Raw genomic sequence first — 27,681 nt, forward strand, 5'->3', positions numbered from 1 at the left:
GTGCAGTCCCTTGTGGAAATATTCCTCTGAAAAAAGTCTTCAAAACTCTTTAAAACTCTTTATAAGACTTTCTGAAAGTCAACATAACCTTAAATAAGGAAAAGGAAGAGTTTAAAAGTCTTCATAACTCTACAAAAACCTACAAAAGTCAAATATTCCCATAAATTTCGGAATTTTCGCAAGAGTTATGAAGAGTTAAAAAGACTTTCTCTGATTTTTCCAAAAAAAAAAATATTAGCAAAAAATATGAATTTTAGGTAAAAGGAAAACTTTTTAAATAAAAGTACGAAATATATAAGTCATGAATTTGGTTGGTATGAAGTGAAATATTTTTTTTTTTTTTTTTTTTTTCATAGCTGTAGTGGATAACAATATCCGAACAAAAACAGTTTCACTGTAAAAAAATCATGCCAAGTCCACGTTCATAAGACTATTAAGAAAAAAAAATTTATTTCTTTACAAAAAGATATAAAATAAAAAATTAAAAAATCCAAGTAACTGATATGGTTGTATATGATTTTCGAAAATTAAAAAAAAATTTTTGTAAATTTAAAAACTAAAAGAAACAATTTTGGAACGTACTTAGTGTGTGTAGTTACGAAATATTTCACTTTTTATGAAATTCCTAAATTGTATCTGCTAGGACACTTAAAGAAAATTGAAGTACACAATAACGCACACCAAGTACACCAGTAATTATAATAAAAATTGACAATTTTAATTTAATACATTTCCGGTGGCAAACTATTCCCTTTAAGCTATAGTTCATGTAAAAGTTATTCTTGCGCTGCCTGGCGTGTGTAATTGCATGCTGTCAAATATCTTTTTTTCACTGTAGTTTCCCATCTATTATAAGATTAGCATGCATCGTTATATTATTTAGTCTCTGGCCGTCCGCTTTTTACATAAGAAAAAAGTTAAAATCTAAAAATCTGGGTCGCTATAGTTTGTGCTGATTATTTTTAATAATTTTAAATAGAAATTATAAAGATAATTGACTTTTGTAGGTTTTTGTAGAGTTATGAAGACTTTTAAACTCTTCCTTTTCCTTATTTAAGGTTATGTTGACTTTCAGAAAGTCTTATAAAGAGTCACAAATACAGTGTAAACTCTATATAACGACAAACTCCTTAAAGCGTCAAAATCATTTGTCTTTGGTTGGTTTAGCTTGTCTTTCATACAATGATACACTCTATATAACGTTACACTCACTCTCAATAACGATAACAATTAAGTGGCATCATGGATTCCGAACTTTCTAAGAGATTCTTTCTTTTGTTTACAAATTGGAATAGCTTATGCACGTGTAGACTGTTGTTGACCATGACTCATAAGTGGATTATCTATACCTTCCCGGATATAAAACTTTATATATATATATATATATATATATATATATATATATATATATATATATATATATATATATATATATATATATATATATATATATATAATTATATATAAATCATATATAATTATATATAATGACTTTCGAGGTTTCGTATAATTATATATAATGACTTTCGGGGTTTCGTATAATTATATATAATGACTTTTGTGATTTCGTAGAGTTATATATAATTTTGAAAAGTTTTATTTTACATGATTTTACATAAAAATGTACATCAATTTTATTTTAAATTAAAATAATTACATAATTACCAAACTCTGTTTGATTTATCTGGCCTTTTACATATATAGTCTCCCGGGTAAAAAAATTATATATAATTCTATAGAACCATATATAATCTATATATGACTTCATATAATTTATATATAACTATATGTCATTACATACAATCGTGGTCATTAATTTAAGTATGTTTTTAAGTTTACTGGAAAATAGCCATTTTTAAACTCGAACGTTTATAAACTATAAATTTGAAAATTAGTTGATGTCATTTATAAAATTAGTCGCAAATAAAAAATGATATTAATGAAATTAGCGAAATGGAAATTTCACCAAATCAAAATTTAGTCATTTATAAAATAGCGAAAAACAAAAATCTTCGGCTACGTGAATTTAGCAAATTCTTACTGCAGAAACTCATAAAATTAGCTGATTGTAAACTTTACGAATTGTAAAACTAGCCGTTTTTAAACTTCTTATAACTTTTGAATGAGTCAGTCGAATCTGCTCTAATTCAGAGAAACTAAAATTATGAAAGTCCTTTTAGATGCCTCAAAGCGTTTTTTGATCCGTCGATCCGTTAAAGAATTATGAGAGATTTATAAACGGCTAATTTTACATTTTACAAAGTTTATAATCGGCTAATTTGACAAGTTTCTGCAGTAAGAATTGGCTAAATTCACGTACCTACAGATTTTTGTTTTTCGCTATTTTTTAAATGACTAAATTTATAATTGGTGAAATTTGAATTTCGCTAATTTCATTAATATCATTTTTTATTTGCGACAAATTTTACAAATGACATTATCAACTGATTTCCAAATTTAGAATTAATAAATATTCTATTTTACAAACGGCTATTTTCCAGTAATATTAAAAACATACTTAAATTAATGACCACGATTGTATGTTCGTTTTTAAGGTTACCCTTGTGGAAATAATTCTCTGAAAAAACTCTTGACAAGTCTTTATGACTCTGAATAAGACTTTTCGAAATTCTTCACATCCCTAACTAAGTGAAGAAAAGACTTAATAAGTCTTCAAAACTCTGCAATACTCTTCAAAAGTCAAATTTTCCCTGCAATTTCGGAATTTCTCAAAGAGTTATTAAGACTTGATAAGACTTGTTCAGTTTTACAGGAAAAGAAGAAAATATTTCTTTTCAAAAAAATTACGTATCAGAATTAAATAAAACTATAAAAAGAATTAATGCATGTTTTAAAAAAATTTTTTTAAATAATATTTTCATCACGAAAATACTTTGATGGGCATCGAATCACTCATAGTTGAGCAAGTCAAAACATCAACAGCAAATGAAGTGCACTTGCTGTTGGAAACAGATATTACTCAAAGAGTAAATCCAATCGGTATTTAATTTGGACTATCAAATATTAAAGTCAACTTTCTAGGTAGGAAAGAATTTTCTAACCACATGCCACCTATTAGAAACTAAGAATACTCAAAGATTCTAACTGTAAATTCGTAAACTAAAATATGTTAGGTATCAATTAATTCCAGCAGATAGCGTGTGGATAGAAAATTCTTTCCTACCTAGAAAGTTGACTTTAATATTTGATAGTCCAAATTAAATACCGATTGGATTTACTCTTTGAGTAGTATCTGTTTCCAACATCAAGTGCACTTCATTTGCTGTTGATGTTTTGACTTGCTCAACTATGAGTGATTCGATGCCCATCAAAGTATTTTCGTGATGAAAATATTATTTAAAAAAAATTTTTTTAAAACATGCATTACTTCTTTTTATAGTTTTATTTAATTCTGATAAGTAATTTTTTTGAAAAGAAATATTTTCTTCTTTTCCTGTAAAACTGAACAAGTCTTATCAAGTCTTAATAACTCTTTGAGAAATTCCGAAATTGCAGGGAAAATTTGACTTTTGAAGAGTATTGCAGAGTTTTGAAGACTTATTAAGTCTTTCCTTTACTTAGTTAGGGATGTGAAGACTTTCGAAAAGTCTTATTCAGACTTATAAAGACTTTTCAAGAGTTTTTTCAGAGAATTATTTCCACAAGGGTATATATAATTATATAAGACTATATATAATTATATATAATTTATATATAACTATATGTCTTTACATACGTTTGTTTTTAAGGTTATATATAATTGCATATAATTTTTATATAACTATACGTCATTACATACGTTCGTTTTTAAGATTATATATAATTTATGTCTAACTATATATAATTACTTATAATTCATATATAACTATATCCCTTGCAACCTTCACCTCACTCTGGAATCACTCTGTATTCAGAGTCAGAGTGAAATCATATTGAAACCAGTGTGGATCCAGAGTGGTTTTGTGCCTTTTTTCCAGAGTCAAATCACAGTGAATCCAGAGTGATCCCAGAGTGAATTCAGAGTAATCTCAGAGTGAATTCAAAATGAAACTAAAGTGAATTCAAAATGAAACTAGAGTGTTTTCAGAATGTCTTGAAAATGTTTTCAACGTGGGTTTAGCGCTTTTCAGAGTAAATTCGAATAATTCTCAATTTTGTCCTTAGTATATTTATGATAACTTTAACACGAGTGTAGTGTATTGAGTTTTCATAATTTACCTAATTATATTAACAGTTAGACGACAAATGGTTAATAAATTGATAATCATATAGCATTTTTCGACTACATAATTAACAACCATTTCATTCTACAAAATAAGAGATAACAAATTTTGTAATTTGAAAATACTTTCAATTAGTTAAAGGTCTATTTTTATCTTTATTATATTAAATTATGAAGTCAACAGGTGAATTTAGTATTATACATTATTAATTGGTTCCCTATTTAAAAATTTTTAAATGTTATGAATTTTTGTATGACTTAAAAAGATTTTATTTTGAAAATACTAGAAATTCACATAGGGATCAGTTTGATCCGGGAAAAAAATTATATATAATTCTATAGAACCATATATAATCTATATATGATTTCATATAATTTATATATAACTATATGTCTTTACATATGTTTGTTTTTAAGATTATATGTAATTATATAAAGCTATATATAATTGCAAATAATTTATATATAACTGTACGTCACTACATACATTCGTTTTTAAGATTATATATAATTTTTATATAACTACATATAATTACATATAATTTATATATAACTATATGTCATTACATGTATTTGTTTTTAATATTTGATCGAGCTAAATTTTAAATTATTTTAATTTTAAATTATTAAAATTTAACCAATTAAATAATTGTCTTCGAATAAATTAATTTATTAATAGTTAATAAATCTTTCTATCAGTGTATATTGATAATTAATAATTTACAAACGAAATAAAAAATTTTGTTCATTACGCATTGATCATGTATACGATTTGCATTACTTGTAGTTGTTAAAAACCCTGATATTCCAGTAATTCTCATTGGTAAACTGGTAAAGAATTAGTCTTTCAAGCGTCAGGTCCCAGATTCGATTCCCGAGCGTAACAGTTGTTTTTTATTTGATTCCACTCTGGCTTTAGTCTGGGTTCACTCTGGTTCCACTTTAATTTAATTCTGAGTTTATTTTGATTCCACTCTGGCTTTAGTCTGGGTTCACTCTGGTTTCATGCTGGAAAATAGGCACAAAACCACTCTGGAACCATCATGATTCTATAACGTTTCCAGAATTTTTCAGACTGATTTCAGAATAATTTGAAAGTCGCAAGGGATGTCATTACATGTGTTCAATTTTAATATTTGCTCGAGCATAAATATTCAAGTTCTCATCAAGAAAACCTTCGGTTATAATCAAAAAGCGATCATTTTCGTGGGCTTCATAATTAATTGGATTTCCCAACCACAAATAAATTTGTAACTCTCGAGCTTGTTCATTTTGATTAGTTTCTCCTATTTTACATTTAAGCATTCGTACACCTTGAATAATTTTTAAGTTAATAACTTCAAGACTTTCATGTATATTAATTTAGAGGATTTATTAAAATTTAACCAATTAAATAATTGTCTTCGAATAAATTAATTTATTAATAGTTAATAAATCTTTCTATCAGTGTATATTGATAATTAATAATTTAAAAACAAAATAAAAAATTTTGTTTATTACGCATCGATCATGCATACGATTTGCATTACTTGTAGTTGTTAAAAACTCTTTTATTTAAGTAAGTCTCATAGGTAAACGGGTAATGTAATAGTCTCTCAAGCGTCAGGTCCCAGGTTCGGGTCCCGCGCGTGACGGTTTTTTTTTCTGTGGAAATAATTCTATATAATTCTATATATATATATATATATATATATATATATATATATATATATATATATATATATATATATATATATATATATATATAGTTATATATAATTATATAGGGCCATTTTTCACATATAATTATATATGGTATTATATATAATTATGTCTAATTATATATAACTTTTTTACCCGGGTTATTATCATATTCTTAGTTGCTCACAAGCTTTTAAACCAGGGTTGCCAGATTGGGCGTTTTTCCACAAATTGGGCGATTTTAGAATGTCTCTTGCGCTTTAATTTCTATTGGGCGATTTTGTTCTTTTCAAACAAATGTTCATATTATTTATGAGCATGCATCTGATACTAATTAAAAACATTTTTTTTTATTCGGTTTTTGAATATTCTACATTGATGATGTTGGTGTCGCTAGTAGTTTATTCTCCTTATTTCCAATCCTTATTTATGATATCGTATATTATTAATGATTGAGGTGGTTGTAACATCAGATGACATGAATATTTTACATTTTATTTTATATTTACAAACTTACCAACCAAAAGTTTTACCGTGTCTTCGATCGACTTTCAAATGTTTTAAGTCTTCGATCATCTGTGCTGCATTATTGTTGCAAAGTTAAAAAATAATTGTTAATTAAAATCTATGGTTATCAACAATTCAATCAATGCAAGTATTGATCGTTACATTGAACCATTGGTTGATCAATGAAATAATATAGTAAAAAATAATAATAATCAGTGGCTCTTTATTGTAAAACCTGGTAAGTAAAATTTAAAAAAAGTGCTTCCATTATAAAATAAAACTATTACATTATTTTGATATATTTATGCGTAAAATAATATTGCTTTGCAGATGGTATAATTTTTACGATTTCTGTTGGTTTTGAGGACAACTCGGCTAATACCAGTGTGGAAACTGTGGAGTCTGTAGAATCTGAGGAAGAAATTCACAGTAAGAATATTTTTTCATTAAATTGTTTTTATTTTTAACTAATTAAATATTATTTTATTTTTTTTAGTTAATGATGAGCGTATGTGTTGGTCCGATAAAAGAGAAGAGTAGTGTTCAATAAATATTTATTCAATATTTTTATTTATAAATTATTCGATTTATTTTGTCATGACTAACTGGGCAAAATATCAAAAAAGATTTCAAGAGAGCTGGATGAAAGATCCCATGTTTTGTAGATGGTTACGACCAGTGAATGAAGATGGCAATAAAGCATTTTGTAAAATTTGTAAAAAAGAACTAAGAGCCCACAAAGCTGACCTCATCAGACACAAAAACTCCGAAAAGCACAAAAAAAATTCAAATGCAATCACTTTTCATCCCTCAATGAATCAGGTTTTTCCCACCGTAAATCCTGTCAACAAAAAAAAGTTAGTTACGAAACTCGAGCTGCAATTAGCTGTCCATGTGGCTTGTCACTCGTCAATCCGAGTTATTGATCATTTGTCTGATCTAGTAACAGATCATTGTAAATCATATGATGATAACAATATGAAGCTAATAGACCAGTATTTATGGATTCATAAGACTAAGTGCACGGCACTATTGACTAAAATTATTGCACCATCATTATTCAAGCAACAAATAAATGATATAAAAGATGTGCCATTTTCAATGATATTAGATGAGTCGACGGATGTTTCTTGCACAAAGCATCTTTGTATCTGCATTCGATATTTCAATTCCAGGAAAGTACGGATAGTATAGCAATATTTAGGATTAATACCTGTTGTTGAGACAAGTGCGGAAGATTTATATAAACATTTAAATGATTTTTTCATTGAAAATAATTTGAATCTTCGGCAGTGTTTTGCTGTTGCTACCGATGGTGGATCCAATCTTTGTGGGTGCAATAAATCTAGATACACGTTGATCAAGAAAGAAAGAAATGATCTCAGGATCTTCAAATGCATTTGCCACTCTATTAATTTAGTATGTTCACACGCCTCTGAAGAACTACCATCAAATATTGATTACATGTTACGAGAAACTTTTAACTAGTTTAGAAGATCAGCATTACGCCGGAAAAAGTATTTGGATATTTATAACACATTAAGTGATGGAACTGATCCTTTACAATTAGTTCATCTTTCCACTACCCGATGGCTGGCAAGAGGGCAAGCATCGGGAATGGAACGCTTTACATTATCTTTACTAAGAAGAGTTTTATATCCATCATCAGTATCTCTGACAGTCAATCTAAGTTTCCAATCGATTTATCTTCCACTTCAGAAAGTAGATTTTGGCTACAAATTTACAATGCTGCTTAATCGTTTGCTAAATGATACTGATATTACTCAGGCTACTGTAAACAATGTGAAACATCGCTGTCAATTATTTTTGATAAGGGCCTCTAAAGAAATGATTTTACGTACGTCTAATAACGTAGACATTTTAAAAAAAATTCAAGTTTTTTCGCCAAAAATATGTCTGAAACACGACCACCCAGCTTTTGCGGAACTACCAATAAATCTTTTGAAAAAAGATATTATGTAAATTTGGTAGAATCACAATGGAGACAATTGATCGATTTTGATTTTAAATCTGTATTTAGGGAATCAGACATTGCTCAGGATCCAATATTCTAGTCAAAAGTTCTAAAATTAACTGACTCTGAAAGCAATTTTGTTTTCAAACATCTAGCTACTCTAGCATTGACAGCATATAGTCTACCAGTTAGTAATGCTACAGTTGAGCGGGTTTTCTCTAGAGTAACTTTGACTAAAACTAAGCTTCGTAATCGCATGAACCTTCCTTTACTATCGTCAATATTACGAATCAAGATGAGCTTAGAAGAGGATGGAATCTGCTGCACAAAATTTGAGCCTACTGATGACATGTTAAATTTCAACTCTACAATTTATGAAAAAAATGAACCTAATGATATAGAAGAAGATAAAAATGTAGAGGAATTATTAACATCATTACATTTTTAATTAGCAGACGCTTACATATTTTATCATTCATGTATTATAATTTATCATTTATTGCACTATTTTTATAGTAAACTTTCCTAAAGAGCTAAAAAAAAAAAAACAATAAATAATAAAAATACTTGAATTTAAATTTATTGGGCGGTTTTTCTTATTAGTTTGCGGTTATTCCACGAGATAGCGCGATTTTAGTCGGAATGTTTCTGGCAACCCTGTTTTAAACTATAAACATGACTAATAAAAGAAAATCATTGTGGCAGACGCTTTGGATTTTGTCACTCTACCGTCTCCACCATATGGAAAAATAAAGAGAAAATTCTCCAAGCAGAGGACGAGGGGAAATCTTCCAAAAAATTAAAAAAACCTAAGTACGACGATTTGGATTAAGCTATACTATCATGGTTCCACCGACAGCGCCTGAATAATATGCCTATCTCAGGGTCGATCGTGAAAGCTAAGGCGAAGAATTTTGCTAATGAACTTGGTTTAACTTCTTTCAAAGCATCAGAAGGATGGCTCGGAAAGTTCAAGCAACGTCATCATATCAACTATGGTAAAATAAGTGGAGAAGCACGAAGTGTTAATACAAATGTTACTAATGATTGGATTAATAGAGTGTGGTCAAAATTGACAGAAAAATACACCCCAAGTGACATTTTCAATGCTGATGAAGCAGGAATATTCTATAAGTTGACTCCAGATAAAACTCTGAAATATAAAGGGGAAAAGTGTGTGGGAGGAAAGCTCTCCAAGGAACGTATTACAGTGCTTGTGGTAATAGGCAAATCGAAAAATCCGCGCTGTTTCAAGAACATTAAAAAATTGCCAGTGATGTATAAAGCTAATAAATCAGCTTGGATGACCAGTCAACTTTTTGAGTCATTATAGAAAAAAATTATTGATGGAGCTAGTCGAATCTGAGGGTAAAACTTCTGTGAATATGCTGCATGCAATAAATTTTTTATGTAAAGCCTGGGAAGAAGTGACACCGACAACTATACAACACTCTTTTCGACATGCTGGATTTTGTACTCATTCTACGAGTGATGAGGTGGAAACAGAACCTGAGTTAGATGACAACCTTCCATTAACTGAGTGGGTTCAACAGTTTAACGTGGCAGGAAATTTTGAGGAAAATCTTCAAACCTACATCGAAGTAGACGACTGCCTGCTTACATCAGCTTCACTCACAGATAAGGAAATATTGGATTCAGTGAGAAAAACTGAGGATCAAGAACAAGGAGATGAAGAAGATGAGACAGATGACCTCGAGCCTTCGCCGAGCATTAAAGCTCTGGAAGCAGCTAAATTATTGGAAAAATATTTCCTTCATGATCAAGATCTCTCAATAATGCAAGATATGCATAAAATAAGTAAAAAAATACAACAAAAATATTGGTACAGCAAAATACGTCAGACAAAAATAACAGACTTCACGCAATAGCGTTGTTAATAAATAGTTAAATAAATAAAATTGCTTTTTATGCACATAACTAAAATAAAAATAGAGTCTATAGTAAATTTTTTTTTCCTAGCTCTAATTTTTCTTCTCTCTATTTAACGTTAACTCTCTATAACGTCATAATATTCACGGTCCCTTCAGTAACGTTATATACAGTTTACACTGTATCTCCTATTGACAAATATGCGATAGATCAGCCATCTTACTTAAAAGAAAAATATAACGAAATTTGTTCTACTTTCGCAAGATTACTAGGATTAGATAGTAAATCTGATCATTTTGCAAATTCTACTCATTATCTAGAAATTGTAGAGAATCTCAAGGCTAAATTCAATGATGAAAGAACTACTCGAACTCAAAGAGTCCAAATTTTGACACTTTTACCTAGTGATTGGAGTATCAATACGATTTGTGACGTTATGGGTACTACAAAACACATGGCAGTCTTATCGAAATCGTTTAAGGAAAAAAAAGGAATTTTATCAGAGCCGGAGAAAAAAAAAGGTAAGATTTAATGTTGTTAATGATTTTTACTAAACAAAAGGATGAGTCTGACACAAATTTTATTTGTTTATTTGCTTTGTAATCTGTTTGACAAATCAATTTTCTAGGACGACCATTATCCAATGACATTAAATCCAAGGTTATCGACTTTTATAAAAGTGATGATATAAGTGTCAATTTGCCTGGAAAAAGAGATTTTCTTTCAATAAGAAACGATAATGGCCAAAGAGAACATATTAAAAAAAAAATTATTTTATGTAATTTAAAAGAATTATATGAAATCTTTAAAGAACAAAATCTAGAAAACCGAATAGGATTTTCTAGTTTCGCATCGTTGAGACCTTTGCATTGTGTAGAAGCAGGATCTGGTGGTACTCATACTGTCTGTGTGTGTGCTATTCACCAAAACATCAAACTCATGATGTTAGGTAAATACTTTATAAAAATTAAATTTTAATTGTAAAAGCTAACGATTTTAACTTTTGGTAGGTTCTAACTTAGCGTCGCTTACCCGTCATATGACGATTCCATTGGTATAGTATGAGGATTGTTTTAAGCTCATATTATGTCCCAATCCATCAGAAAATTGTTACTTTCTGAAATGTGCAGATTCTCCAGGAATTAAAGTTCTCGAAGAGTTATTAGAAATTGTTTTTGACGAGAACTCAGTAGAGGATATTACTTATAAATATTGAGTATCTAATCCTCGTTGCAGCCTTGAAACACTCATTAAGAGCTCTTCGGAATTCATTGAAATATTTTCTAAGCATATTGTTAATCTTTTACCGCATGATTTCATTGCTAAAGAACAATCTAGTTTTATGAGAAGCAAAAAAGAATCTTTAAAAGATAATGAGTTCTTGGTGATTTGAGATTTTGCTGAAAACTATGCATTTGTGATTCAAGACGCAGTACCGGGATTTCACTGGAATAATAATCAAGCAAAGATTTTTCCCGTAGTAATCTATTATAAGCAAAATGGCGAAATAACTCATCGAAGCTTAATTATAATTTCTGATAATAATAACCATGATGCAATTTCAGTGTTTGTGTATCTTAAAATTGTCACTGATTTTATAAAAGATCTGAATCCTAATGCAGAAAAAGTTTTTTATTTCTCTCATGGTGCTCCACAGCAGTTCAAAAATTTTAAACATTTTGTTAATATATACTATCACAAAGAAGATTTTTAATTAGATGTTGAATGGCATTTTTTTGCCACAGCACACGGTAGAGGACCGTGTGATAGTATTGGAAGAACTGTAAAAAGAAAGGCAGCGAGAGCTAGTCTTCAACGGCCAATCGATAATCAGATAACAACACCTCAAGAATTATATGAGTGGGCATCTGAGCCTTCTTTACCTTGCATTGCTGTAAAATTTTCGCCTGCAAATGACTATAATATTGCGAAAAAAAAAATTAGATTTGCGATACAAAACTGCTAAATCAATTACAGAGACACATAAATTTCATTGCATTATTCCAGTGGCTAACGATAATATTAGAGCTAAAAAGTATTCCAATTCGAATAATGGTTGTACATGTAAACTTTTTAAAAAATTCCGTAAATTAATGTATATTTTTGTTTTGATTGTTTATAAACAGATTTCACGACTAATTAATTATTTCAAAAATCCTTCAATTGCGTAGAATTGTAAAAAAATACTCCGGAATGATATAAGAAATGATATTTAACGACGAAAATAACGATCAATAACTGGAGATGAGAAAAAAAATTTTTTTAACTTTCAAAAATCAAAAAAAAATAGTAGCCATGGAGGTCCCACGACCGGAACCACCTGAAAATTTGTAGAATGAATAGTTGTTTGTTGTCACAAATTTTCAGGAAAATCAAAATATGCATGATTTTCAGAAAACGACTTTGAAATTTTAAAACTTTCAAATGACGTGGAAAAATTAAAAAAAAAAATTCTCTGTATTTTTTTTTTTTTTGAAAAGTACCCAAAAAACAAAAATTTTGAAAAAAAAAGATTTGAAATTGGGTCATTTTTGTATAAGCTATGAGCAAAAAATCAATAAAAGATAACTTTTGAACCAGTAGTCAAAAAAATCTCAAAATTTACGAAAAGGTGTTTTTTGATGCATACTAAAACATATCAAAAAATGGGGGAAATCAATAACCAAAATTTTTCAAACCATCCGATTTGGCGTGGAATAACCCATATATATATATTATAATCACATTTAAAAATGATTGGTAATCTATTTTTTTCGGTAAAATAAAACCCTCAGTACCTTCTCACTTCAAGTATTTGTATATCTATATTCACAAATGCAGATATACAAATACATGGAGTGAGCAGGTACTGGTTCCGGAGCACCTACTAGGGCTCTTACCTTAATCATAGACCAGATTATGAAGCTTCTAAGACATGTAAAAAAAATTAGGGAAACGGTTGACTCTGACGGCCATCCCTGTAACTTCCCGCTACTTTCTTAATTAAGCGCTCGATATTGCACATAGAATGTTTTTGAGCTCTTCGAGCTCAAAAATCTAATTTTTATGAAGTTTTGAGTTCTCCGAGCTCAAAAAATTGATAGAAGTTTAATAAATCACTATTTTTGGAATTTTCAAATCGCAATAACTATTGAATGAATCAACCGATTTTCAAGCGGTTGGCGGCATTCGACGCAGTTTTATTATCCTCATAAGTTATTTTCAGGTTTAAATTGATTGAACCAAAAATTTCAGATTAACCCCGAAAAAACACTTTTTTCGGTTTTCTTTCATTCACGATAACTCACGAACGAATCAACGGATTTTGACCAGACTGGCGGCGATCGACGCGGTTTTTCGATGTTAAGAGCTGATTAGTTTTTGGAATTAATCGGTGAAGCCGTTTAAAAGTTATTCCAAAAAAACCACTTTTCAAAAATTTTTTTTTTGTAGTTTTTTTGCAATTTCTCAAAATCTACTGGTCCGAATCTGTTCAAATTTTTAGAAAATTCAAGTTTGGTCAAGCTCTTTTGAAAGGCACCAACCGCGATGAAATCGGTCAAGTCGTTTAAAAGTTATGAAAGGGTTACACACACGCACACACACACACACACACGCGCGCGCGCGCATACATACAGACATACAGACATACGGACATCATTGCGAAAATATTCAGGGAAGCTTCCTAGGACCTCAAAACGTCAAGATCTGATGAGAACTCGATTTTCGAAAAACGAGGTGAAACCAATAACTTCCTGATTTTTGAAAATTTTCAATTTTCTTAGCGGGAAGTTAAAAATTAGGAAAACGGTTGACCCTAAAGGCCATCTCTGCAACTTCCCGCTAATTCCGTTAATACATGGCTGTTTTTTTTTAGCTCTTCGAGCTCAAAAATACAATCTGTATGTTATTTTGAGCTCTTCGAGCTCAAAAAGATACCTTTTCTGAGCTTTAGCGCTCTTTGAGCTTAAAAGTCTGATAAAAGTTTCATAGAACACTATTTTTTGGATTTTTAAACCGCAATAACTTTTGAATGAATGGACCGATTTTTACGCGGTTGGCGGCATTCTACACAGTTTTTTAAGCCTCATAGAGAATTTCTAAGTTTTAATCGGTCAAACTAAAAATTTCGGAGTAACTCCGAATAAACAATTTTTTCGATTTTCTTTTGTTACAATATCTCTCGAACGAATCGAATGATTTTAACCTGTGTGGCGGCGATTGACATGGCTTTTTTGATGTTGAAAGCTGATTAGTTTTTTGAATTGATCGGTATAGCTGTTTAAAATTTATTCCGAAAAATGTCGGAGTTTTGTTAAAAAAACACTTGTTTCCAAATATTTCGTCGACGATATCTCGCGAACCAATCAACCGATTTTTACGTTCTCAGCAGTGATCGACGCGGTTTTGTTAGCTCTAATGATTATTCCATTTTATCAAAAACTATCAAGAAAAATGTCGAAGTTATGCCGCAAAAATACTTTTTTCGGTTTTCTTTCGTTCCCGATATCTCTCAAATGAATCAACCGATTTTGACCGGGCTATTGGCGATCGACGTGGTTTTTTGATGTCAAGAGCTGATCAGTTTTTGAAATCAATAGTTAGAGCCGTTTAAAATTTATTCCGAAAAAAACCACATTTGAAAAAAAATTTTTTTTTTAGTTTTATTGAGATTTCTCAAAATCTACTGTTCCGAATCGATCAAAATTGTAGTCAAAATATAAGTTTGACCGAGATCACACACACATACAGTCATAGTGACAACATTGCAGGTGTAGTCAGGGAAACTTTCTGTGACCTTAAAACGTCGAGATCTAATGAAAACTCGATTTCTGCAAAACGGGGTAAGACCAATAATTCCCGGATTTGTAAAAATCTTCGACTTTCTTGGCGGAAAGTTAAAAATCTCGAACAGTTTTAATTAAGTTATAAGTTACGCTGTAACAGGGAAAACTGAACTTCCCATGGTCGTTATCGACCACTTTATTGACACCACGATAAATGAGGTTTTTCCCTTACCGTTCGATTTTGACAAGTAGTTCAGACTTGTCACCAGGCGTGCAAATCGAAAGTCCCCACTGCTGTCCCCAAAAACGAAGCGGGGTTGACAATAGGAAAGTTCGAGAACTCGGAGTTGAGGATTATAAAAGAGCCGACAAAAGAAACATCGAAGCTTTTTGAGCCAGGCCTTGGAACAAGTAACGCTTTTGAGCGAGGCTTTTGAGCCAGTGACGCTTTGAGACAGTGAGGCTTTTGGCAAAACAGTGAGTGTAGTGCTGTGTAATAAATTCTGTCATCGAGATTTAGGACTATCAAGAAGGAAGTCAATGTACGATCCGGAATTGGGAACCCTTTACTTGGAGCCAGATAGTTTATTCGAGACGAGAAAGAGACCAACCAGCCGCTGATTTCGCGAGTTTCCACCAGGACATCACTCAACATTTGGAGAGTTGGAAAAGTTAAGTCAGGTATTATTATTACAATTATTTCAGGCCAAGCTGGAATTTGTAAATTGAGAGGCCGAATTAACTGTAATAAAATTTTGTCAATTAATGATCGCTATTGTCTCAGATGTCACTTTTAATTTAGTAGATTCTTTTATAAGTAAATTATTCATAAATGTCAACTAATTAGTTTGTTACAAGCCTTTTAGTTATGGGAAATTATTTAGTTAAAATTATTTGATTAAGTTGAAATAGTAGAAGCATTTGTGTAATTTAGATAGTCAAGGTCACTTTGGAATATATGTAGTTTGAATATTTAATAAGGCTTGTTAAATTTGTAGAATTTGAAATTTGAAATTTTGTAAAATTAATCCTAGGCCGTTGGGCTGAATTTAATTAATTTAGTAAATTTAGTGAATTAATTTATTGAGAAAATTGTTAATGAATTTAGTTGAGAAATTTCGGTAATGAATTAAATTAGTGAATTTGGTATTTTGTATTAAAGAAATGTTAAGCGTAAAATTTCAGGAATTTAGAGAATTAGTAATTCGGATAAAGTGTGTATTGAGTTAGCGTCCGGTGGACGATTTTTGTATGGAATTCAGTGAGTTATTTAGAAACGTTGTATAGACGCCCGAGTTGGGGGTACAACGGATTAAGTTAAGAAACCGCTGCGTAGACGCCCGAGTCGGGGGCGCAGTTGGGAATAGGTTTTAACTGGTATTCTGTCAGGTTGACGAGGTAAATTGGTATTCCGTCAGGTTGACGAGGTAATTAATTGGTATTTTATGGTATTCCGTCAGGTTGACGAAGAAATTGAGATATTGAGATATTCCGTCGGAGTGACGAGGTTAAGAAAATTGGTTATTTAGTTATAAGAATAATTGGCAAGGGGCAGCGTAGGTGAGAGGTTCTCACAACTAAGTTAGTTTATAAGAAAATTGTTAAGTTTGTAATTTGATTGAATAAATCAATTTAATTTGATATAAAATTTTCTCAGTTTTATTTACAGCCTTTCTCGGACTTCTCACGACCCTGTCTTTCCCCTCTCATGCTTCCCCGGTTTCTGGGACACCGTGTCTAAAATCCCAGTGGCGCCCTTTCTAAAGAGGAAAGGGGTAACTAACTGGACCTGGGCAAAACGCCCTGGTTACAACGCACAAAAATTCTTAACAAGATTTGGCCATAAATAAGATTTTTTTAGAAATTAGTTGATAACTTTATCCACACGTAATAAGTTGTTTTCAATTCTATTGCACAATTCTTACGTCATAACATGATAAAAAGCTCTTCTGTACAGCTTACACCACAAATTTGCAATTAAATATAGTTATTTGGAGGAAGACATGTTGGTATTACAAAACAAGGCATTGAAAAAATGATTGAACTGCCAAATTTACATATATGTAAGGACAGATGTTGTCAATTTTTACATCAGAGTTGAACCAGGCTTGATGTTAAGAATTTATTTTTAGTCATGTATTATACCTGATCAAAAAATTATTTTACTACTGCTTACATTTCATACTCGTTCATAAATATTTATTCGCACCATGACGGATCGACTGCACATTTTCCTTGATACCACTTCATCAATAACTGATTTTTCAGAGTATAATTATTTAATTGCATAACTTGCATCTAAAAAACAAGAATGAAATATACAAATATGGCAAAGTATTTCAAAAATATTAAAAGTAGATTAATCTCTTACATTATTTGGCGGAAAAATCCTTTTATAATCCATTTTATTTTGATGCTCAACATAACTTTGGATGAGAATTACTCTTAGTTCTTCAGTAAAACAAAATTTACATAATTGACATTCGAAACGGACACAGTCTGTACACGTAGAACAAATTTCAGGGAAAACGACTAAATTTCTATCAGAAACTTCTATAGTTCGATCTCTCCAAGAGCTGAAAAATAAAGAATAAATAATCATCACGGCACTAAAATATTGAAAAATACTAAGAAATTAATTAGTCAATGTAATTATAACCTTTGTCGTCTAAAAGCTGGATCAATACGTTGACCAATACCGATTAAAGCAAACAGATTAAAAAGAACTTGCTCATATAGTAAATGATTTTCAGGATAATGAGCTGATGATAAATTAGGTGACATATTAGCTTCCATTAAGAACACGTTAAGATCTTCATCAATGATAAAATCAAACCTCACGAGTTCAAAGAAATTCATAGTGTTATTTAAATGTCTCATAGTGTCAGCGATTTGTTTCTCTTTTTTGGAAGCGATTAATGTGATCGCTTGATAAGCACTATCCCAGACTTGATTAGGATCCTCATTTCGTGATCTTACATATGCATCGAATGTGTCTTTCATTGAAAAACCCATCTCTACATAATATTGTTTTAAAGACGATATATTCCAAATGGGCAAATAATTGTCACCTACAATATATTTGTCTAAATCGTCAGGATCAAATGGATAGTATTGATGTGAACAAAATCTGAATAAAACATCTCCTTTGTAAACATAAACTCTTAAAGGGTCAATAGAAGTAATCACGGTATAAATCCCAACATCGAATTTATAGCCATCTATAAGGTAAGGTCTTTCAACAAATTCTTGTATAAAATTTTCGTTATTATTGAATTTTATGTTATCTACATTTTTTATGCTTATGCCTCGATGAAAATTAGATTTTTCGACGAATAACTTATTAGGATTTTTATCAATATAATCATGAAAATGTTTTTCATCTTGAGGTATTCTGAATGAAGCAGGGAGGTATTGAATATTAGTTGTCGAGAGATCTACTTTGTTGGTAATAAATCCACAGCCTGGAATATGATTAACTTTTTGATATTCACGAAGATATTTAAGACTATTAGCAAGTGTTTTAAAAGGATAATCATGAGCCCATAATAAATCCCAACGAGAGTTATTATCTCCTCGGCGAAATCCTAACCTTTCTAAAATCATGATAACATGTTTCAAATGACTTTCATCTTTAGTCTTAGAAAAAATCCAGTAAATCGGTTTAGTATCATGTAATAGTTGGATATCTTTTTTGTCTGCACATTCAGTGTTATAAAATGAAATTAATGACGGCAGTAAGTGTAAAAATGTTAATAATATAACAATGTAAATTATGCTGCTATAAAATACTTTGATTTTTGTATTCAAAATATGATTCTGCAATTTGCTAAGTCTATTATGAATCTGGAAAATAAAAAAAAAAAATACGTCAGATTAAATTAAATTTTTTACCTAGAAAAATGTAGTTTTTTAATTCTCAAAAAGTCATTACATAGCTTTAGTCTGATTTTCAAAAACCCAATTTTTGATTCCAATATTCATTTAGGCTATTAGGTTATTGATAGTGGTAGAGATGGTCTACAGGGTCAATTTTGTTCTCAAAAAGAAAATTTTCTTCCTTACTTTAATTATTTTGAATGGTCTAAAAGATTTTAAATGTTAAACATTATTTCTACTAATCTAAGTATTTCAAATTTCGTCTTGCTGTCTATTACACCCGAAAATATCTTAAACGGGATGAAAATTAGACAACAGCTATCTGAACAATAATATAAATTGTTTTCAAATTGTCAAAATACGTGTATAGGGAAAGGGGGGGGGCATAGTGGGCTCCTAAGGGAAAAATGGTCATATCCGTACTTTTTTTTTACTCTTGGCACTACTTTTTAGCCCCTTGTTTGTAATTCAACATTGAAAAGCTGTGTCCATGAAAATAAAAAAATCTAGAATGTGGGGTAAAGTGGGCCCCCTCCAAAAATCTTGTCATAAACATTTTTTTCGCACATTTTGAAAGCTTTGAGTTATGATTTTTTTCAGACGAGTAAAACTATCGCGCATGAGCAATAAGATGCCTTTTTCGACTAATTTTTTCTTGATCCCATCACGAAAATTTGTTCCAAACATCTTAAAAAAATTTTTCTTATAATTTAAACCTTCCAATATTACTATGAAGATCTCGATCGAGGTGTGAAAAGATTTCCCATTAAATATACGAGTAAAACTCGAGTTGTTTCTTTAAATTTTTACAGCTCAGCAGCATCTCATAGCATTATTTCAATCAGAGATGGGTTATTTTACTTAGAATTTGTGACAGGGGATTTGAATTCCCGCGGGGACTAAATTTTTGATTGTATCTTGTCGCGGTAAGTATGAGCTACTCCTTAGCTTCCGAGCGTGACTAAGTAGTTGTACGACTCGTCACCGGGTCGTATGGATCGCTAAGTCCCCACCGCTGTCCCCGGAAAATTAAGCGTTGGAGAGAGACAATAGGAAAGTTCGAGAACCCGACGAGCAACGTTATAAAAACGCCGGTCGCAGTGACAAGAGGACTTTTTTTGCTCTCCGGGCGGAAAGTGGCAACTTTCGTACCGCTACGCTAAACAAAGTTGCCGCTTCCCGCCTTCGTCGGACAAAAAAATAGTAAACAGGCCTTAGGAAGTAAAAAATAAAACCTCAGATCACATGTTTGTTGATCTCGGCTTCGCTTCGGCCAACAATTACATGTGATCTGAGGCTTTTATTATTTTCCTTCCCAAGGGGTGTAATATACTATTTTTGGAAATTTCTGAGTAGTGAGCTGTGTCCAACGTGAGGATTTTGTTCATCGGCTATAAAATAAGTAGAAAATTTTATAAGGTTTCACAAGAGAGGAACAAAGCGATTAGATTTATTTTTTTTTAGTTTTTTTATGAAAAATATCGTTAGGCCGTTGGGCTGACGGCCTTGTTTCGTTCTAAATACTTATTTACGGAGTTTACAGAATAAATTGTCACGAAACTTTAATTGGGTATTTGCATGATTTTGATATTCATAAACTTTTGATATTTTTACATTCTATATAATTTTTTAAAATTTTTGGAAAAAAAATTTTTCGATTTTGTTCTTAAAAATTTAAATAATTTAATAAATAAAAAAAAGCAGATATTTAAATGAATAAGTAGCTCCATCTCGTGTATGTGACGTCATAGTGCTTATTTCATTTGAAATTTTAAGCGCCAATCTCTTGTAAACACGTGGCAGGTGTAAACAATTGTTGTGTTAATTGTGATTGATTAAAAAAAGATCTGGTTGTGTTGTTTATAATAAAATAAAATTATTTAATTACTCGAAATGTCGTCAAAAAATGAGTTTTATTGGTGTATAGTTCTAACGTGTAAAAATACTGGTAAATCGACACTAGAAAAAATTTTTATAAATGTTCCATTAAATTCTGTTAAACGGAAAAATTGGTTAGATGCATGTGGAAATAAAAGTCATTATTCATCATCAACTCGGCTTTATTGTTATGAAGATCATTTTGACGTAAGTATTTATTAAAAATTTATTTTAATGTTTACATAAAATCATAACCTAAATTTGTGATTTTTGTCTCATTGCATGAATTGATGTTGAATTTTATTCATTTTAGCTCAAAGTGGATTTAGAAAATTGGCTGGAATGGACAATGGTTGGTGGTAACAAACGTATGAGGAATAATGTTATACCTTATAAATTTATTGAGCAATCAAAATCATTAAGCATGGGTGATGGAAGTAGAGAGAATCCTCAAGCTCCTTCAATGAAAGTTGATAAAGTAGGTACTGAAGCAATGGATCTAAATATTGCCAAGTTACGGCTGGATCAAAACTTAGGAGGTATAATGGACGATTTACATTCTGACCTATCAAATTTCAATACACCAGAAGATTTTCAAAAGAATAAATCCAATGTTTGTGACGATCCCCCTGCCACTGGAGGTCAAAAACTCCATGTTGGTGTCCAAGTAAAAATAAGGAGTTCATACAGAAGTGTAAAAGTTCAATGTTAACCTGTGACTAAAGATCGTTCATCATCTCCAATTGAGCAGTTGGTTGATGATATAAATGCGCATAATTTTATTTCTCAACCAGCTAATAATGATCAATTATTGAATCCTTCACCTAATACTACGAATTTATCTTCTAACACAACGGCTAGTTCATTCCCTACTTCATCAGATAATTTTTTAACATCAAATGGAAGTACAGAAAATGAGTGGAAAAATGCATTTCAACAAGAAGAATTTTAGAAGCGTAATTTAAAGCAAACATTTGAAACAATTCGGCTGTCACCTCGTGAATACATCGGGATTCCAAGTGATTGCATGGATATTATCGATATTTTACGTATGGCTAATTTAAGTGACATTGATATATTTATTACGTTAAAAAAAATAAGATTGAATGAGAGTTTTGCGATTTTAGCTGATGATTTTAGAATGTCCACTTCTAATATAAGTCGTATCTTTACTAAGACTTTGCCAGTCATGGCAGAATATCTAAAAGACTTTATTATATGGCCTTCATCAGCAAGAATTAAACTTCAGTTGCTAATAAGTTTCCGAAGCTGTTATGCAGCAGTAGAATCAATCATTGATTGTTTAGAAATTGAAATTGAAAAGTCAACAGATCCTGTTAAACAATCATTAACCTGGTCTGAATACAAAAAATGCAATACGGTCAAATATTTAATTTCTTGTACACCTGATGGCATAGTTAATTTTATTTCACCTGGATTCGGTGGTAGAACATCGGATGCTGAAATAGTTTCTCAATCTGGATATTTGGATTGTTTAAAACCAGGCGCTGCTATACTGGCTGATAGAGGCTTCAAACACATAGAAAATTTTGTAGTTGAAAAAAAATGTACATTAATTAGACCACCAACAGTAAGTTCTGAGAAGCAACCAAGTCATGATGAAGTGTTAGCAACAAAACGAATCGCGAGTCTCCGTATTCACATTGAAAGATTAATAAGAAGAATACGAAAATTTGAAATTTGCGAACCTCATTCATGTGTAAATATTAAACTTATTCCACAGATGGATAATATAATGACAATCGCCGCAGCTTTAACTAATCTACAAGGACCATTGATCAAAAAAACATAAGTTTTAAAAGTTGTTATTCAATAAAAATGTAATATTTATATTAAGAATTCAATTTTTGTATTTTTTTATTAAATAATTTAATTTATTTCAATGAATTAAATAAACGCTTGAAAATACAATTTTTCCAAAATTTACTTAGGTCTTTTAGTAATTTTTCAACTACTTGTGAATCATAATCGATAATAATAGATTTGAATTGCCGTGTTTCTTCAAAAGTTGGGTCTGCTACGATAAACATTGCTTTTTTCTTCCTGTGAAAAGCATTTGCATCTGCATTTGAATAAAATATTTCATTGCAATTTTATTGTAATTGTCAGTGTCAATATAAGTGCGAAAGCTTTTTTGAGACGTCGGGCATTTAATTTCTACCACGAATTCGTCATCTATTGCATCTGGAGAAGCTCCTAAGTACGGGTGATTTTGGGATAAGAATAAACCAAACTTTTAGAAATTACGCTTCAACTTCTGCTCAACTTGTAAAACTGTAGCTTCCAGCTCTTTACCTCGTTCCATAGCTTTTGTATTGCGTAGTTTTTGACCTCCAACTAGCAACTCTACTAACGTTCCATTAGGTGTATTACAACGGGATGCTTCATAAGCTTTCGACGCTGTTATTCGTCCATACCGCAATGAAAACCAAAGATCACAATCTGCTTGGTTTTGAGTTTCCTTTTCTATATTATCACACAAGTCAGGAGACATTCGATTTGCACTAAATTGTATAAAATTATCGCATAATGTTCCTCCTAAATTAATAAAGTCCACTAATAAATTGTGTATTGAGAGGCTTTTTTCAGTATTCTCAGAGTTGAAATGCTTCAAGATTTGGCTCTGTACGTTTTTTTGTTTTGTTCTATTGACAAATTCTTGCAAAGTATTGAAAGACTTAGGTACAGCAGTAATATTTGTCTCAGAATCAAAATCTGTCACTCGAATGAATTTGATTGCTGACCCAACTTGAGATAAAACTGATTTACGCCAGTAACATTCAACATCAGTTGGAGATGGTTCTTCCGATCGTCTGTGTAGCCACATTAAAAACGCGATTGAGTGCTTACATCCACCTAAAAAGGTATAACAAGAAGTGATTATTGGTTATAATATTATCAAAATATTTATTTTAGCATATTATATAACGTGTGTATTAGATATGAATGTTTATGCAGGAAATTATGAAACAAACAATAACCGCAATGATTTTATTACTTGAATATTGTTAAATTATTTTATTTACCTGACGATGCGGCGCAATCATGACACTGAATCAATAAAATTTCTTCATCAACAATATTTATAACTACAGTCACTCTATATGATTTATTATGTACTCTGTGTTCAGGACAAATAAGACACTTGAAAGTACATTCAGGTCCCTGAAGCTTAATTTGTACATATTCAATGGCTGCATCTCCATATGACTTTCTCCCAGATCTATAATTCAAAATATTAAAATAAATATTATTTATGTAACAGCTAATGAATACTTTATGAACTTGTTGATAAAAAAGCACCAATTTATTTATAACTAATATCTAAATAAACAGCTGTATTAAAATATACGAACATGCTAGCTTTTGCTCCTTTCATTTCTGCTGATACAAAATCAGAGTTTGTAGCGAGATAAGTTGCAACCATGAATGCATCAACTCGCGGTAAATTATCAGACCGTGCTTCACAAAAACCAGGATCCACTTTTCGCCGAGGCATTTTTATTAATTCGTTGATAATCACAAACTACACTGTTGAACTGATGCTTCTCAAAAGTCTTAGTATAACAACATTGACATGTTCATAACCTCCAAACACATTCACTTTAAATTTAAAAAAACATTTCACAAAAATTTATTTCACTTTCAATTATTTTCAACAAAATCTAGCATTAAAAATAGGATGTATAAAACTTAAAATTGAAAAAAACTTAACTTTAAGTTTTTTAGCAATGTAAAATATTATACATGACTTAAATGCTCATTCAAATATACGCGCTACAAACAGCACAATGACGTCACACCAATCACATCACGTTTTACATCACGTGACTTTTATGTAATTTAGGACCACTTTTATTTATTAAATTATTTAAGTTTTTAAGAACAAAATCGAAAAATTTTTCTTCCAAAAATTTTAAAAAATTATATAGAATGTAAAAATATCAAAAGCTTATGAATATCAAAATCATGCAAATACCCAATTGGGAAATTGAGAATTTGTAGTGAAAAATTGATATCTTGAAGGAGCCTGTAACGCCGAGTAGCCGATACCGCCAATTTTCTTTGCTGGGACAGCAGTCTATCGTTGGAATACCAGAATTTAGACTCCAAGTATTTTCGGTTATTTTAGGCCAGTTTTATTTGTTAAATTAATTGAGAGGCCGAAATAACTGAAATAAATTCTTAAGATTCACTGTAACCGTCTCTAGTGGTCATTTTATCTTAGCGGGTTCGTATTTAAGTAATTCATTCGTCAAGGTTATTTAGTTAGTTTTGTCGCTGGACACTTATGTTGAAGAATGAATTTAATTGATTCTTTATTAATTTACTGGTAATAAATTTATTAGTAATTTATTATTGACCTTTTGGCTATGATAAATTAATTTTAATTAAGAATTTCCCAGACAAAAATTTGACTAATAATTGCAAGTGTGTAATTAATTAGTGAAGGTTATTCTGGAAAGTTCTATAGCTGAAAACTTTATTGAGACGCTTTAGAATTACAATAGTTGAATTTAAGAATTTTGGCAAAATTAAATTTAGGCTGGTGGGCTGAATTCAATTAATTTAGTTAATTTAGTAAATGAATTTGTTGATAAATTTATTGAGTTTAGTAGATGATTAATGAACATTGTTAAGAAAATTATTAAATGAATTTAGTAGAAATTAAGAATTGAAATTAATTAGGAAGTTTAGTAAAAGAAATTGATTGATAATTTTAATGAAGAAATTTAGTTGGGAATTGAGTTCGGAATTAATTTAGGGGATCAGAATTTTGTGTTGAATATATGTGTTAGGCGTAATTCTGGTGAATTTTCAGAATACGAAGTTTTGACATTCAGTTATTGGTAATTGAGAAAGTATGGGTAATTAGAGAATCGTGTAGATTAAGTTAGCGTCCGGTGGACGATTGTTAAAAAGTTTTAGTGAGTCCAGAGTGGACTATTCTAGTAAGTTGTAATGATAGGTTCCGTCTGGTAGACGAGGCAAAATATAGTAGGATTTAAAATTGAGTAGAGAAGATAAATTTTAGTAGTCCGCCAGGTTGACCAATTGAACGAGGGCTAAATACCCTGGTTACAAATTGAATGCTCCACAAAACTGTCCATCGAGGCGTAATCGTAACTCCATTGGCAAGGGAGTATGGACCACAAAACCCAATTTTTTCATAAAATTTACGTTTTTCTGTCGTTTTCTCGTCACTGAGAAGAGTTACGAAAAACATTTAAATAGCTAATTTAAAGTAAATTTAATTTTCTACAAAAAAAATCCCGAGCACTAAATTGCTAACATCAATATTTCAGGAGATATTAACGTTTTAAATTTTTATCTACGATCACTACGATTATATATCATTACGTTTTTAATAAACTAGAATTCAAATTTGCACGCGCAAGCGCGCGCCTTACTATAGCGTTTGCATATATTTTCATGCTCATGATATATTCGACCAATCACGTTACGAATAGTTTGATGCCACATACATTTCATCTCAATTTTATATAAGGATTACTTTTTTTAAAAAATTAGGAGAATTACAGAAAATACGGGGTATTTTATTTGTCAAATTGATCACTTTTGAACTCGATTCTTTTTGATTTGGCTGAAAAATTTTTGTCCTTCCCTACAATACCAAAAAATACTTTTAGGATTTTTAAAAAATTTTTTTACTCAACCCAAGAAAGAATGAATTTAAAAATAATCGGCTTTTTTATTCTCAGACAGCCATCACTTTTTTAAAAATTGATCATCTGGAAACGTATCATGTAGAAAATTTTCGTTTTCAAATGTATTTTCTAAAAAAAAAAAAATACTAAAAAATTTTCAAAGGTCAACTTTAATTGCAGCTATAAACTTAAAAAATATTTAATAAAATCGTTCCATCAATAATCTACTATTTTTAATGGGAAAAAGCGTGTAGCTTCACTGTTAATGAACCGTTCTTTTTATTTCTTTTTTTTACTTTTTAAAATCAATAATTTTTTTTTTGACAAAAACCGCTTTTAATCATTATCAAAAGTGTAAATGATTTATTATTCACCTTTTTTATAAAAAATGTTAGGGGCCCACTCCCCCCCCCCCCCCTTTTCCTACAACACACAATCTACTGATAAGTAACATTGAAAAACAGTTTAAAAAAATTAAGTTCCAAAATCTATTAAAAACTCGCGTTGTGATGATTAAAGTGAATCAAATCACTTCTTGACGAATTTTTAATTATCATAGCACAAACATATAGTACATACTTTTGATATAATTGTTGGATTCAAAAGAATCTTTTTTTTTACTTTTTCGGTCATCCTAACCAAAAGAGGTCAGTAAAAAAAATGTTTGTATCAAAGACGTTTGAAAAATTGAGTTAAATTTTACGTATATAGTAATGAAATAAAATTTTTTAGACCAGGCACCAAATCAATCTCATTTCATTTATAGAACTCAAAATTATAGCGGTTAACTTTGATGCAGACTGATTAGTAAACTGAAAATACCAAACAGGTATCTGTCTTGCATGTAGAGAAAGTATATTTTTAAGAATTCAGCGCTCGGTAACCTTCGGTTTGAAATTCAATACATTCGGCTTAGCGTATAAGTTTGATTTTTTTTCTCAATAATATTATCAATGCTGAATCCGTGGAACGATATAGTTGTAAACTTTTAATTACATTTATTTAAATACTTTCTACATAAAATTTTTAACTCTAATATTTTCGTTATAGATTGAATAGTCAATTTTTAGAACTAAAAACTAAACATAATCAAGTTTAAAACTGAAAAAATTTCACTTTTGAAATTAATAATTACAAAAATAATATTTTTATCACTATAATTTTAGGTAATGTTGTTCTTGTTGATTTATAAAG

The 27,681-nt window shown here is 30.4% G+C and overlaps 3 protein-coding genes across 3 annotated transcripts; 1 reads left to right on the top strand and 2 right to left on the bottom strand.

The window, feature by feature from the left end:
• Positions 1 to 6,612: 6,612 nt before the first annotated feature.
• On the bottom strand, positions 6,613 to 27,350 carry Ttll15 (tubulin tyrosine ligase-like 15). The gene is made up of 5 exons (XM_074249309.1): positions 27,067 to 27,350; positions 17,700 to 18,886; positions 17,412 to 17,616; positions 17,217 to 17,338; positions 6,613 to 6,820 (listed from the first exon to the last, which is right to left on the bottom strand). The coding sequence occupies exons 1-4, from the start codon at positions 27,118 to 27,120 to the stop codon at positions 17,240 to 17,242; spliced, it is 1,545 nt and encodes a 514-aa protein (XP_074105410.1). The 5' UTR covers positions 27,121 to 27,350; the 3' UTR covers positions 6,613 to 6,820; positions 17,217 to 17,239.
• LOC141531481 (uncharacterized) lies at positions 10,464 to 12,524 on the top strand. Its single transcript, XM_074249332.1, has 3 exons — positions 10,464 to 10,795; positions 10,903 to 11,223; positions 11,285 to 12,524. Exons 1-3 carry the CDS (start codon positions 10,711 to 10,713, stop codon positions 11,332 to 11,334), a joined length of 456 nt encoding a protein of 151 aa, XP_074105433.1. The 5' UTR covers positions 10,464 to 10,710; the 3' UTR covers positions 11,335 to 12,524.
• On the bottom strand, positions 22,733 to 25,182 carry LOC141530741 (uncharacterized). Its single transcript, XM_074248035.1, has 3 exons — positions 24,175 to 25,182; positions 23,845 to 24,041; positions 22,733 to 23,674 (listed from the first exon to the last, which is right to left on the bottom strand). The coding sequence occupies exons 1-3, from the start codon at positions 24,315 to 24,317 to the stop codon at positions 23,055 to 23,057; spliced, it is 960 nt and encodes a 319-aa protein (XP_074104136.1). The 5' UTR covers positions 24,318 to 25,182; the 3' UTR covers positions 22,733 to 23,054.
• Positions 27,351 to 27,681: the final 331 nt, after the last annotated feature.

The sequence above is a fragment of the Cotesia typhae genome, unplaced genomic scaffold (genome assembly GCF_013202065.1).
Source record: "Cotesia typhae breed Kobodo isofemale line unplaced genomic scaffold, CoteBio_Ctyphae contig_5, whole genome shotgun sequence".
Lineage (NCBI taxonomy): Eukaryota > Metazoa > Arthropoda > Insecta > Hymenoptera > Braconidae > Cotesia > Cotesia typhae.

Excerpts from the sequence above, each read along its gene's own strand:
- LOC141531481 (XM_074249332.1), top strand. The coding sequence starts at position 10,711 with ATGGGTACTACAAAACACATGGCAGTCTTATCGAAATCGTTTAAGGAA. Across the intron at positions 10,796-10,902 it reads AGAGCCGGAGAAAAAAAAAG|GACGACCATTATCCAATGAC; the intron begins GTAAGATTTAAT and ends TCAATTTTCTAG. Across the intron at positions 11,224-11,284 it reads CATCAAACTCATGATGTTAG|GTTCTAACTTAGCGTCGCTT; the intron begins GTAAATACTTTA and ends AACTTTTGGTAG.
- LOC141530741 (XM_074248035.1), bottom strand. The coding sequence starts at position 24,317 with ATGCCTCGGCGAAAAGTGGATCCTGGTTTTTGTGAAGCACGGTCTGAT. Across the intron at positions 24,042-24,174 it reads AAAGGAGCAAAAGCTAGCAT|ATCTGGGAGAAAGTCATATG; the intron begins GTTCGTATATTT and ends TTTGAATTATAG. Across the intron at positions 23,675-23,844 it reads TGATTGCGCCGCATCGTCAG|GTGGATGTAAGCACTCAATC; the intron begins GTAAATAAAATA and ends ATACCTTTTTAG.
- Ttll15 (XM_074249309.1), bottom strand. The coding sequence starts at position 27,120 with ATGACCGAAAAAGTAAAAAAAAAGATTCTTTTGAATCCAACAATTATA. Across the intron at positions 18,887-27,066 it reads ATCCAACAATTATATCAAAA|ATTCATAATAGACTTAGCAA; the intron begins GTATGTACTATA and ends TTTATTTTCCAG. Across the intron at positions 17,617-17,699 it reads CCAGCTTTTAGACGACAAAG|CTCTTGGAGAGATCGAACTA; the intron begins GTTATAATTACA and ends TTTATTTTTCAG.